The sequence below is a fragment of the Prinia subflava genome, chromosome 4 (genome assembly GCF_021018805.1).
Source record: "Prinia subflava isolate CZ2003 ecotype Zambia chromosome 4, Cam_Psub_1.2, whole genome shotgun sequence".
Classification (NCBI taxonomy): Eukaryota; Metazoa; Chordata; class Aves; order Passeriformes; family Cisticolidae; genus Prinia; species Prinia subflava.
In genome coordinates this window covers 19,710,483-19,724,108 of record NC_086250.1, presented here as the reverse complement: position 1 = coordinate 19,724,108, position 13,626 = coordinate 19,710,483, and the positions used below count along the sequence as shown (strand labels likewise).

The following is a 13,626-nucleotide window of genomic DNA, read 5'->3' as shown; positions in this document are numbered from 1 at the left end:
CAGTTGTCACAACAGTCATCAGTACCATCCACATTTATAGAAACACAGATCAATCATCTTAAAAAATATATAAGAAATTAAAAGTTCTAGCAAAGTTTAGTCATTCCAGTCTTCCTTTATTTGAGCTCCAGCATCAGCTTGCAGGTCTTATCAGGAAACTTTAACAGCGGTCTTGTTAGCTGCTCATTAGTTAATAAGACAACACTTTAAAGGTGCTCATGACATGCTATGACAAATCTCCTTTTGGCAAGATGTCATCTGATACTTAAGTAATGGAAATAAATGGAATTTACTGAAGTCAGAATTCATTCTGCTTCTCATGTTGTTGTGATCCCATTACCACTGCAACCAGGTCAGCCTCTTTAATTTTTTAAGTATGTCAGATAGGGAGAAAGATGCATTTTTGCACCACTTTTAGTTCAAACACAGTAAATGCAGTCACATATTACAGATCCTTATTTGCAAAGTCAAGGAAAAAGTCAAAAGTTTTGCTGCTGATTCTTTGTAAAATTGCTCTGCTTCTGCTTAGACTTCTGAGTTGCACTGTAGCATGACTTTACTCAATTGTTTGTAAAATGAATTAATTTGTGTTCTAATATTTCCATTGTAAAGAAAATCCCTTTGCTGTATTCTTAGTGCATTAAATAACAATACAAAAACTCTTTTTACCTAATAAAATATTAAAGGAAAAAGGAAAAAACATCTTTAAAAATTTCCATGAACACACATCTACCATAACAGTGGCAGTATCCTGTTCTATGTGGTAACTTTTTTGTTAATAAAGATTATTATTATTATTAGCTGATTAAATTTTTAACAAAACTTTTTATCCTGACAATTTAGTAAAACTCTCCAAATAACACAGACAACTAGAGGGTTCATATTTAAAGTGCTCTTTATCTGATGGATTAAAGATTTGGCTGGTAATCTGGTCTCTAAGTAGCACTCCACAGACAATTAAGGGCAAGGAGGGGGGGCAGCAGAAGAAATTGCTCTAAGTTGTAGCTCTTTGAGGAATAGACCTTGAGTGCCAGGTGGTACAGCATTACCAGAGCACGAAACAAACCCAGCCTCTGCGGCTGGGACATCACCATGCACGCATGTTCTGAAGGCAGATGTTAGTGCCTGGGATTTGCCATCTCCTGCAGTTAGAAAGCAAGCTCAGCAACTACAAAACTCTCTGCAAGAAAAAGCAGCAATCAAATGAATGCACGACGAATGTCCATGGGGCGGCCCCGGCTGGGCCGAAGCGGAAACCTGTCACTGGGACCAGCTCGTCCTGGAAGCGTAGGGTTTGCTCCAGGCAGGGAGCCAATTGGGTCAAAATGTGGTCTGAATGGAGGAAACTGACCTGGTGCTTCTCCCTGGCCAGGAATGAGTGAGTTAATCGGGTCTCCAACGTATGGAAGTGTTGGTCTCTCATCATATTCTCCCCCAATGATCATTGGGGGATAGATTGGATTTGATGGGAAAGGATTGGGTGGAAAGGGATTAGGATAGAATGGGTTGGGATGAAAGGGGATTGGATGAGGTATAGGGGGCAGAAGCATCATGTGCCTCCATCTCAGGGCCTCCTTCTTCTGTTTCAACTTTTTCTTGTATAGCTGCAGACAGAAAAAAAAAGCATTTTAAAGCTCTCTAAGTGTTCCAGCTTCAGCAACTGCATTCAGTTTTACAGCACTCCTCAAAAAGTGCTCCTCACCAGTCAGAAAACTCGGAACAGCAATTCCCCTGCCTGCCAAAGAGCACGCACAGCACCCTCAGATGATCTCTAGCTCCCAGTTTGAGCATGCACCACGTAACTTGTTGATGCTCCTTTCCACTAGTCTGACCAACATGCATACACAGAACACCACACTTTTAAGCTAAACTTTAACTCAAAGTTACTGCCTCCCAAAGTCTATGCTTAATTCTCAAACTAAGACTGATCTCAGAGAGGATATATAAAAAAACCACCTACTTCTTTCCAGTCTGTGTCACGAGGCCTTACAATAGGATCTGCAAAGAGAAGGAAAGAATTAAGAAAAGGAACAGATCTTGTGCCACAGATACCTCCAGTTTATCAGAATTCAAAAAATAATCAAAATATGAAAAACACTTTTGGTCAATACATCTTTTTCTAAAGATAATGCATCTTAAAAAATATAAAGCTCCAGGTCCATTTGATAGGTAATCCACTTGCACACCCATTCCATGCAAAGCATCATCTCCAAATGTTACCAAGTAGAGAAATCCCAGAAACATTATCTCTGCCTTTGCCTTCTGACAGCACTTCCCTTGATTAACTTTGTCTCTTTACTCTCTTGTGAGAAATTGAAGCAGGAATGTATTTTCCCTCCACTTCCTCATATCTGCAGTAGCCAATACACTAAGATAGCAAAGGAAAAAGATGAAAACAAGGAAAGCCTGCACCACACAATGGGAAGAACCATGTGGAGCAGCAGTAGTGGCTCAGAAGATTGCCAACCACTATCCTTGGCAGAAAACTCTGCATCCACCTCAGTCACAGCTGACCAACTGTACTAATTAGTATCATAAACAACTGCATTCACTCCCAGTGTGTCAATATCATTATTGGTTGCCTGAGGAGACTCTTATCAAAACCTGTCAGAACTAACCCCTCTGTTAACACGAGAATGAAATTAGAAAAAGATGTGCCTCAACATTACCTCGGAAATCCCGCAGATACATAAACCTCCAGAGAAGCTGGTCATTGGAAGCTGTGTAGAGATCACGGCAAACAGCGGAGAGAGAGATGAGGGAACGGACATCCAGAAGTCTGAAAATCCGAAGCTTGAGCTCAAGAGGAAGGACCACTAACCCAAACACATCTGGCAAGTTCAAAGCTACAGAAAGGAGAAAGAAAGTTCTGAAAAAATAAGAGTAATCTCGACATCACTTAGGTAGTGCTTCTATCTCTAAAGACCCTAAAAGAAAGAAAGAACATTATAATCTTTCCCTTACATCCTCTCCCTTTGATGCCTGAGTTACATCACTTTTCTGAGAAACTACTGTGATGCAAAACAGCTCTCTTGCAACTCTAACTACACTGAGGTGCACAAAATAGGGCAAATGATGCTTTATACTGAGCACTACACCTAATGTGAAAACATTCCACACACCAAATTACGCTTATAGGCTACAGAGCTAAGAAACAAGTAAAGAAAAAAAAGACCTGCCCAATTTCATGAGCCCACATAGAACAGAAATATAGAGCACATGCTAAAATCTTCACGCACTGAGTCTAGAGGGAATTCCATTGTCTTCAGAATACAAAGCTGAGACCTTTTATGGTGGTAACTATGCAGAGAAAGCCTGGCTTCCTACTGCCTCACAAACACCAGCCTGGATTACTTCCTACCATCCTTGCCAAGCCCCCAATGACCAGTTCTTAACAAGATCATTCCTGAGGTCAGGCTTCCAAACATGATGCTAAATAATTTTTTTCTGTTTTGACAAAGAAATAGATCAAAACTACAGAACTACAGCTTCAAAATTATCATGGTAAGATTTCCTCATCATTATGCATGGAAAACAGCCACTCCATTTCCATCTCTGAAGTGAGACTAGAGCAACCAAAAATTAAAACCAGAACTATATTAACATTTTCTGAGTTACAAAGATTAATATGATTTCTTTAGCATGTACATTTTACTTTATGCTTACTGTTTATATGCCTATCACTAAACAGCTGTTTCTAACACTCTTCCTTCAAGGCTTTAGATTGACTGCCTTCCTTCCATCTTCAAAAGTTAAGTACCATCTCTAATTGTAAATATTTTCTCTCACCTTGTCGGGCAGCAGCCAAGAGAGAGTAAACCAGCTGGTCTTTAAAGAGACGGGATAATTTCTGAAGGTCTTTGTAAACACCTGCAACCTTCTCTGTCAAAGAGAGGGGAAAAAGCTTAACTTCAAGAGGTTATAATGCAAAAATTATATAAGAATTACAGGGTTTTTATTAGCATAACTTGAATCTGCTTGTGATCTTGATGGGAGCAGCTCTGCAGCTAGAGTGCAATTATCTTCCCACAAGTCAGTCACTGATAAACTAGAAACCAGTTCCATGACTGGGTTAAGCTTTCCCTTCAGTCTTAAAAGGCACAGTTCAGTAAAAGACTTGAGTTCTCGGGAAACAAACTGACTCTCAAGCTGTCAGAGCTTCCTTTGTCAGATTTCAAAGCTCCTGCCTAACATACATCTACGTTCTAAAAGCCTGCAATCTGTATTTCTCTGACAGAAGTGTTCTTCCATTTTGTTCTCTGAAGAAAGAAGAGCAAGAAGACTTTACTGTTATACTGGACACATTTCAGCACTCAGTTCTTCTACAACCTTTCAGTTAGACTTGTACATCAGGCACTAAACAGAATATAGGAAATTGAGTCAGCCTGGACTGCCAATAAAGCAACTCATATCCTTCAGATGGTCAGGTCTGTGCTCACAAGGATCCACATGGATCTGCCCTTCTCCCTCACCTTAGTTTTCCCTCTAATTTTGGCACTCTGGAGAAACCTATGTGGTCAGCACATATTTTCTGACAAAAAGAATCTAAGAACTACAGTGCCAGAACAAGAGTGTAGGTAGCACCAGCCTCTGAAGTCCTGAGCTGCCAGGCTGAAAGGGAATATCACCCAGCACTGCCCAGAGATTCACACATATGCCTAGGACCTCATAAATAACAGGCATATGGGCCAAAGGATAAACTGAGTTTTGTAAGGTTCTTTCCTTACATTGTTAATCCAAGAAATACAATTCGTGCTAACAACAAAGTGAGTAAACAGCTACACTCTGAATTCCTTTTACCACAAAGTTATGAGTAACCTAAATGTTAGGTTAAATGATAACCACATTTTTATTCTTTTTTGCTATTCTGTACTTATTTGGTGCTCTACTAAAACATATTCTTACCCACTGTGTCCCTTCTTTACTTTTCAGTTTGCTAATATGAGATCATAGCTCAGGCATACCTGGGTCCTGAAAGCAAACAAAGGATGATGGCAATAGCTGGATTCTCTTAACACTTCTAATCTCTTCATTGATTTTTAATGTTGCTGCAAATATAAGAAAGAAAGACATTTCAAAATTTAAAACACAGAGAGACAACAAAGACCACTTCATTACTAAAGTAATACATAGTCTGTTAGTTTTAAGTCTTGCAAAAAACATAAAAGAAGCCAAAACATTGCAGCTGAAGCAAATCTACCTCCTTTATGTCTGGCATGTGTACCCAAGTTCCTATGAAATGAATCAACAAACATACTTCTACAATATTGCAATGAAAAGGCCAGCTGAATCTCCCAAGAATTAGTCTGTTACATCAAGAGGGAAAGAAACAGTTAACACAGAGACTGGAAACACCAAGAGTACTCAGCATCAGAAACTGGCTTCTCCTGCACCTTAGCAACACAAGTAATAAAGGTGCAGTTCAAAACACATGAAAGCACATTTAAGTTTTCTCTTGCTAAACAATGGTGATACCTAGGAATGTGCATCCAGGATGAAGACTCGACTGACTTACCGTTAATAGCAATAAGATCTCCCAGAGGCACACAAGTCAAACCAGCAGAACCTTCTCCACAAAGGGGATGTGTGTACTGCAGCTTATAAACACCATTCCCTCTCCATTTCTCTGGCATAGAGACTACCTTGGCTTCTATCCCCTACAAATGTAAAGAGATAAACACACTGTCATACTTTTGCAATGTATCAATGCTGAGGGGTGAGAGAAGGATTAGAAGTTAGGAAATGGCAGAATGATGCTTGCAACTCAACTCTTCAGTCAGTCCTAATGACACCGTGATTATGACTATGTATGATTATACACATTTTCCCCAAAACTAACAGCAAATCTAAGTGAACTTCAGTAATTTCTGTCCTGATAGGAACAAACACCTATTTCTTTGAGACACATCCTTCATTCTGTCATCCATTCCAGCATTCTGAAAACTCCTGCACATAATTAATTTTCCACACCAAAAAAAAAATGGTTTTGCACCTTTTCTGTGAACTTACTGTATCTGACAGGGCTTTAAAAATCATAGTTTGAAGTTAGTTAGAAAACGTGAGTCAACTAACAGGTTTGCTGCCAATTTCAGCGTGAAAAGGCTCAGATGGAATATCAGAGATATTGATACAGATACAATGTAACCACAAGTAAAAGTAGATTCTTTCTTTCCTCTTGAACCTGCAGGGAAATCATCTTCCCTACCACCAAGCCTGCTCACCGCCATAAACAAACTTTATTCCCAGTGGCAAATGTATTCTTCACATAGTATTTCAAATTATGAGGATGCAATGAACTTAGCAGATTTATTAAATTGGTATTGGTCAACCAGACACCCTCATGTGCCTCATGTCAGCCTCACTGCAAGAAAAAAGATGACAATTTAAACACCTGCCCGAGATCAAGTCCTTGTCTCCATGTTCACCCATGTATTAGGAAACATAAAATGTGAAGGGAAGAAGTGAACCCATACATTGTACAGATGTACTGCCATAGCTGCTCGAGTATGATACGCCTAGAGCTTAGTAAAACCAAAGCCAAACTTGACACTTAGTTGAATATGGAATTAGAGACAGTTTTTTGGCACACCTAGGCCTCATTAACCACCACTTGACAAGATACCATTGAGATGACACCGACACTTCAGGCAGTATTTTGGGGAAGTGCTACAACCTAAGCACATCTGCACATGCTCTATAAGGCAGAAGTGGGAGGTTCAGCTGGGTTCCAGTGAGGCTGAGGACCAAAAGAAACACAGGGACAGGCTCTTCTTCCACACCTAAAAGCTGTTCCAGTCTTTAGCCTGCAGCCTTTCTGTTTAGGGAAATTAGAGAAGCTGCTCCTTCAGCAGCCACTGCAGCCTATTGACATATACAAAGGCAGAAGGAGACCCTCAGATGCATCTTGCATATTCCACAGCCTCCCCACAATGACCAGAACTTTCTGTTTAGTGGTGCATCTACCTACCTGAGGTACATAGCCTGTCTCCATCATGAGAAGATGAACCAGAACGATCAAGGCATCAGTGGCACTGCTACAGTCAGCAGAAAGGTAGAGCATCTCTAAGGAATGGGGTATTTCACCATCAGCAGCTTCACTGCACAGCATGGGTTCAGAGGGATAGGAACCTGCACCTTCTTCCAGGTCAGCATCCTCTGGGACTAATCCAGAAGGAAATTCTAGGCTGGATCCTGCCTTCAGGAGAAAGCAAAACATACTCTTGGTCAGAAAATTACACCTCTATATACATCAACATTATACATCTGCTTATTCCAGCCTGAGTTTGCATGCAAGTTGTACAAATTCATTACACCCCATTTTCTAGCATTCCAGTTGGAGACTGGGATTATATATGTTGCCTTTGGATTTTTTAATCTTTATAATGTAAACCCTTCATGAAAGGGTCTGTCATTTTATTGCATATACTAACTGAAGACAAAGTGATCACAATATATTAAACCTTCATGGGATTTTTTGCAACATAGACAGGAATAATTTAACCACTGGAGTATCACCATATATTTGAACTTAACCAATATGCATGGCAAGTAACCAAAGTGGTAACTTGGGCTGCCAACAAACACAACAAGCCTGAACAGCAGAGAGGAAAATAAAAATCAAACAATGGAGTGCACCTGCTGCCACCTGAGGAGGACTGTGGCTCGATTGTAGCTTCCTTTCTTGTAAATTATGGCATGTTATTAATTAACTGACAAAACTACACACAGACACATTATTTTAAAAAAGTAGAATGAAAACTGTAAGCAGATTTACCTAACATAAAGGTCAGGAAAGAGGGAAAAAAAAAGGAGCCTGTCTTTGGCACTGCCTGTTGCATCTGCACCAATCTAGAATCAGGTCCTCAAGAAGACAGCACTGAGGCAGGCAAGAAACATAATGCTTACTTCCTTAAGTGCACATTCCAGCAAAAGCATTTACTTCTGTAAACCTGAAACAGTTTGGGCTCTCTGAATTAGCTTCTGTGCCACAGTAACATACAATGAATAGAGACAAATTTCCATTCAAATAACTGAGCATGTATCAGACAAGTATAAGGAGCCAAATATTCTCAAGAAATTCACTCCTATATAGTACAATAACTGACACAACAGGATATCTTCTTTTTGTCTTGTGCTGTACAGGAAAATTCTCATGTACTTACCCTTTCATCACTCTCTGGAACTTCCACCTGAGCCTTCTCATTGCTAGATTGCTCCTTCTGCCCTTCTTTTGGACTGTTGGCCTGACTTTTGTTGGGGGTCAAGGTGGATAGCTCATGACCATTCTGAAGTGAGGGTGGAGAAGAAGGAGGAGGAGGAGGTAGGCTGGGTTGTCCATCTGGCTCTTCTAGTAACAAGCATATCAAATCACCAGAAACAATCCCATATGAAGCTAAGGTCTTCTGATCCTCTGTGAGAGCATCTTTTCTGTTCAATGTTATTGAAAACGTGGTATCAGAACTGCAAAATAATTTTTAAAACATGGTAAGGAAACATGGTTGGCTGCACCTGGATAGCCACACACTCAACATGGCAACTGGTGCTATGCTCCAGTGGACTTGGTGGTGATAGGTCAAAGATTAGACTTGATGATCTTGTCCAACCTTAATGATTCTATGATTCTACAATTAGAAATGCACAGTGCATATTACAAAAGTATTGTGCCATGGGGCTTAATCCATTACTAATTACCCATATGTTAAAGAAACAGTGAGGGGGGAAAAGAGATTATATGAAATTTTTTCCCCCGTGTTTCTCACCAAGTACATTTTAAGTTGCTGTAGCTGCTTGGTAAATAAAATTTCATTTACATAAACTGCTCATAAAAGAGTTACGAAGGAAAGCACACACATGCCCTTCAAAATAGAAAATATCACACCTAGAAAAAGAAAATCTTAATAAACTACTGCCTCGGATTATTTAAAAATAAAGTGTTGAAGACTAAACCAACTTGCTTTCTCATCAAGTTAAACACCAATTTCAGTGATCAGCAGGTGTCCTATAGAATGCTAGCTCCAAATGAGGGTAAGAAAATGCTTCAGGCCAAAAAACCCAGAAATTAAACTGGTTAGCAGGAAAGCAGCTACCCAGTAGCAGCTATAAAATCAACCTACTTCGGCACGACAAGCAGTAACTTCAGATTTCTGCTGCCCACACTGCTGTGTGAATCACCAGCACACCGGACCTAATTAAAGGTTTGTGACACAAACCTTTCAGCCAACATCAGAAAAAGCTCCCCTTTTATAGGCGATTCATTTTTCTACTGAGGATGCCGTGAGTTCTTCACCGATAAAATGTTTATGAAACATAAACCGAGATTCTCCAGGAAGCCTGAGAGAAGTGTAAAACTGAGACCCTACGGCATTTTGTAACTTAAGTGCCGCGCAGAAATCTCAGTCCGCTCTGACCGAGCTGCAAATCCGCATTTCGCAGCTGAGCGCTCCCGAAGTTTTGCTCTCCCGCCCCGCAGTGCCCCGTCGGACATCAGCCCGAGCCCCCGGCCCCGCAGGAGCCCGGGCAGCCGGTCCCGTGGGCCGGGTGAGGCGGCCCGGCCGGGCGATGCCGATGCCTGTACGGCGCTCCGGGCCCGGGCGGTGCCGCCGCCGCAGCGCCGCGCCCGCCCCGCAGGGGGCAGCGCCGCGGCCCCGAGGCCGGGGGCACATCCCTCCCCCCGCACCGCGTGGTACGGCCCCACGGGCCCGAGCCGCGCACGGCCCGCATGGCCTCCCCCCGGCACCCCTCGCGATGGTTCGCTCCGCTCGCTACCTGTACCCCCAGGCGGGCAGCAGGGCCAGGCGCAGCTGCGCGCGCAGCTCCCCCAGCGTTGGCTCCGCCCCCTGCACCTCCAGGGCCGCCGTTCGCTTCTGCAGCCGTACGCGGAGCTTCATGGCGGCGGCAGCGGGTCCGGGAGGGGCCCTCCGTGCCCGCCTCGCGCCCCGAGCGGGCCCCGCCGAGCACCGGCGGCGGGGAAGGTGGCGGCGGGGCGCGGGCGCAAAGGCTGCCGGGCCGGGCCGTTGTTTTGGTTGTCGCGGCACCGCCTCAGCCCGGCCCCGGCCCCGCCCCCGGGGCTCGCGGAACGCCTCCGATCTCTGTCTCTGCGTGCTGTGCTGTGGCCCGGCCACGATCGATGATTGGGCGCTCGGCTGTGCGCGGGGAGGAGCCGCCCCTGCGCGCGGCCCCACAGGCGGGGCCGGAGCCGCCTTTGCTGTGGGCGTGACCCGCCGCTGGTCGGGTGCGTCAGAAGTGTTGCGTTCCTCCTCAGCCTCTTACTCTGCCATGAATAAGCCACTGGCGGGCGTGATTCCTGCGCGCGGGTGACTCGTGGTGAGGGTAGTAGGGCCACTGCCCTCCTCCTCCTCCTCAGTGTAACACCGGGCCGGGTGATGTTCTGTAGGGAAAACTGCCAGGGAGAGCCTGGCTGAGTATTAAACTGTTGGCGAGGGTGGAAATGCACAGAGGGAAAGCTGAAGGAGGGTGCTGCCCCCGAGAGTGTTTAGTTTCGTGAAAGAACCCGATTTTTCTAGACCAGACTGCAGAGTTGTCGCCTCAGAGGCGGTGCTACAATACCTGTGAGCGTATAATCTCGACAAAAGTATGAAGTGGTACAAACTGAAGTTTACTGGCTTTAGTTCCCCTTCACCTCACATACTTGGAAAAAAAGTCCTTCCCCACATCTTTTATCTGGAAATGCACACTTCGCAGGAATATAATGTTGAGTAGGAGATAATGTAAAAAGGCTTTTTTTTTCAAGTTTTCTCTTTGTTTAATGAATTGCATAGAATTTTCAAAAGCAGTAAATTCAGAGGTAACTTAGAATAATGTGTATTCTCAGATCATCTTGGTTGTCTTTCTAACAATAAAATTTGGCTTGCATCACATTTCTCCATACAAAGATTAACACAGGAAAACTGGAGCACTTTTTAGGAATATAATACTAAAATAATAAGTGAAATCACTAGACCTAGCTTACACAGCCACCATCAAGTACAACTGCTTATTAGGGCCCTATTCACATTGTTTAACCCTGTAGGAACAGCTCTGCTGTCTTCTTTCAGCACCTAGTGGCCCAACAGGAAAAAGGGGTCTTGAAACTTCAAAAAACTCCTTATTCTGGGCTCCAGGTGAAATTTCTTTGATGCATCTGAACATGGCCATCCAAAACATCCAATTCTTTTTAGAGTTGGCTGTCAGAGATGTCTCAAACTGAAGGGCAGCCCATCCTCTGGTTTCAGCATGTCAGTAAATTCCTCAGTGGAAAGGAGAGGCTTGTACTGAAGGTGATGAAAGGAAAGAGGCTGCTGAGCTGGAACACCACTCGCTGGACAAGGGAAGAGCTGATGTTCATTACAGTCAGCTTGGTGTAGCTCTTCCACAACAAACACTAAAACCAACTCTTGTTTTCCTGACAAGCTGCACCCTTTGCCACTGCCCTTTTTGAAGGAGTGCTTGTGCAGTCATCATCAAATGGGGACACATCCTGGATAAACCCAGAGGAGTGGGTTGCTGCAGCAGAGGGGGACGAGAGTGGAACTGGCAGGGAAGTAGAAAGGAGAACACATGAGAAGTGCTGTGCCTCTCAGAAATTCTTTACTCTGTCTTAAAGAGGGTTGAATCCAAAGTGTGTCATGCTGCTGCCTCAATGTCATTACCATTTTCCTTTGGCCATGGATGTCCTACTCTGTTTCATTCTTCAGAGTTATCCCTGTCACAGCCACCTCCTGTTATCCCACTGGCTCTATGCATCTTAGTCCGTGCTCTTTTGGAAGGGTGGAGGAGGCTTCCCTAGTATGAGGAATGTCCACAGTGGCAGACGTGGTGCTAACAGCAGAACCACCTTTTTTGTAGCTTGCACAAGCTGAAGCAATTGTGTGACGTGAAGTGGTTCAGTTTCTCAGGAGCTGACTCTAGTCATTATTGGGTAACCAGCAACACCAGTTACAAGTGAGCATTTTTACTGCCATTCTGTGAACTTTTCCTTTGAACTTTATGAGTCATGCTATAATGTAAGGTTTAGACATGTTTTCCACTCAATGTAAGGTTTAGACACATTTTCCACACAGCAGGAAAACCTAGGAAACAATTAGGATGAAAGGCTAAAATATCTTCCTCGGCTTTCAAGTTTGGCAAATTTCAAATGACTGATCATCACTGTTAGTTTTTCCTTCATGCACCATTCTAGAAAAAAGGACTTATTTGGTGAGTTAGAGTTACAGGTTTTCTCCACCATTTCAATTTTGTCTCAGTTTGCAGGCAGGAGACTTTCAATGGCCATGTATGAAGTTGACCTCTGGCTGGGAAAGGCACTTGTCAAAATAGTACAGGAAACCTGTGTGCTTAGAGGCTTGAAAAAATGGTTGCGTACAGAGGAATTTTGACTTTCAGCGTAGATCACTCTTATCAGAAAGAGTGAATTATTTTTAAGTCTCATTCATTAAGATAATACACAGTATCATGACAAAAGAAAGCTCTTTGTCAGTAGCTTGGAATGATAGTTGAAGACAATGTGGTTTCTCTACTCAAAGTACTTCAGTTGAGGATGTTTCTTTACCTCATGGTCAGTGTCGAACAAGCAACAAAACCTGTTTCACCAAAGCTGTAAAACCTTACTGATAGCCCTAGTGGGCGCTCCTGAGTAATTTGAAATTTAAAACTCTAGTCCTTTTGACCAAATACCATGGCAGAGGAGAACTATAAAATGTAAAGGTCTCTTTGGTTCAGTTATGTACCTCATGGAATTTTTTTTTTTCCTGAAAGATGAGTGTGGTAATAAAGCTGTGAGCCACTGGACCTTTTCTGTTATTTCTCTTCATGTATTTGCCACTACAGATAATGTATTTTATAATACATATAAATAAATATATGTGTGTATATATTAACTTACGATGCTCATCTTTTGAATGACAGGAGTCACACTGAAAGATGTGATAAAGTGTGGGATGAGAAAGAGATGGGTATGAAGGCTGGAGTGTCATCAGGAGATGAAGTGCCAAAGTGCCATTGAAGTGTGCCAGTGTAGGAGGAACTGCAAGTGAGAGCCAGTGGAGAGAACCTCCTAGATTCTTGCAGCTTGCTGGTGGTCAGCTTTACTGCTAGGAGGTATTTTAGAGCCCTTTATGCTAATGCTCTATACAGTGAGTGGAACTCTGCATCACACCATCTCAGGTTGGCTGTCTACAGATGACCCTTAAACAGTGTCTGAATTTGCAATTGTGGCTCTTAACATCTCTGTTTCTGATTAAAATCTTGACTGTATGGAGCAAAAGACCTTCCAGCAGTTTTCCTGGAGTTTGCCAGATTGCCTCAGACACTTTAAGTGTTTTTTCTTGGATTTGCGTATTTTTAACAATATCAAATTACTGGGAGTTGTGTGCTGAGCAAAAGTATTTAAAGTGGCGCACTAAAGTCAGAGTTTGGTGTCTTCATTAGCAAACTAAAATCACATTTCTCTGGATAGTAAAAAGAGGGTAATTTTTTTTTTTAGGGAGATCACTGCATCCACCTCTTAGGAATCTGACAGGACCGCAATTTGTGTGAACCCAGGGAAGTGGCTGCCCAGGCTGAGAGTGCCTCGTGCTACTGTCAGCTCCCCGAAAGGAAGGGAATGGTTGTTCACGAGACTGGTGAGTG

The 13,626-nt window shown here is 43.0% G+C and overlaps 1 protein-coding gene and 1 pseudogene across 1 annotated transcript; one reads left to right on the top strand and one right to left on the bottom strand.

Annotated features, from left to right (window-relative positions):
* Nucleotides 1-95: 95 nt before the first annotated feature.
* On the bottom strand, nt 96-10,108 carry FBXO7 (F-box protein 7). Its single transcript, XM_063395770.1, has 9 exons — nt 9,766-10,108; nt 8,163-8,460; nt 6,968-7,195; nt 5,516-5,657; nt 4,965-5,048; nt 3,790-3,882; nt 2,670-2,846; nt 1,961-1,998; nt 96-1,604 (listed from the first exon to the last, which is right to left on the bottom strand). Exons 1-9 carry the CDS (start codon nt 9,885-9,887, stop codon nt 1,200-1,202), a joined length of 1,587 nt encoding a protein of 528 aa, XP_063251840.1. The 5' UTR covers nt 9,888-10,108; the 3' UTR covers nt 96-1,199.
* LOC134549292 (BPI fold-containing family C protein-like) overlaps nt 9,886-13,626 on the top strand; it is a 26,801-nt pseudogene continuing 23,060 nt past the window's right edge.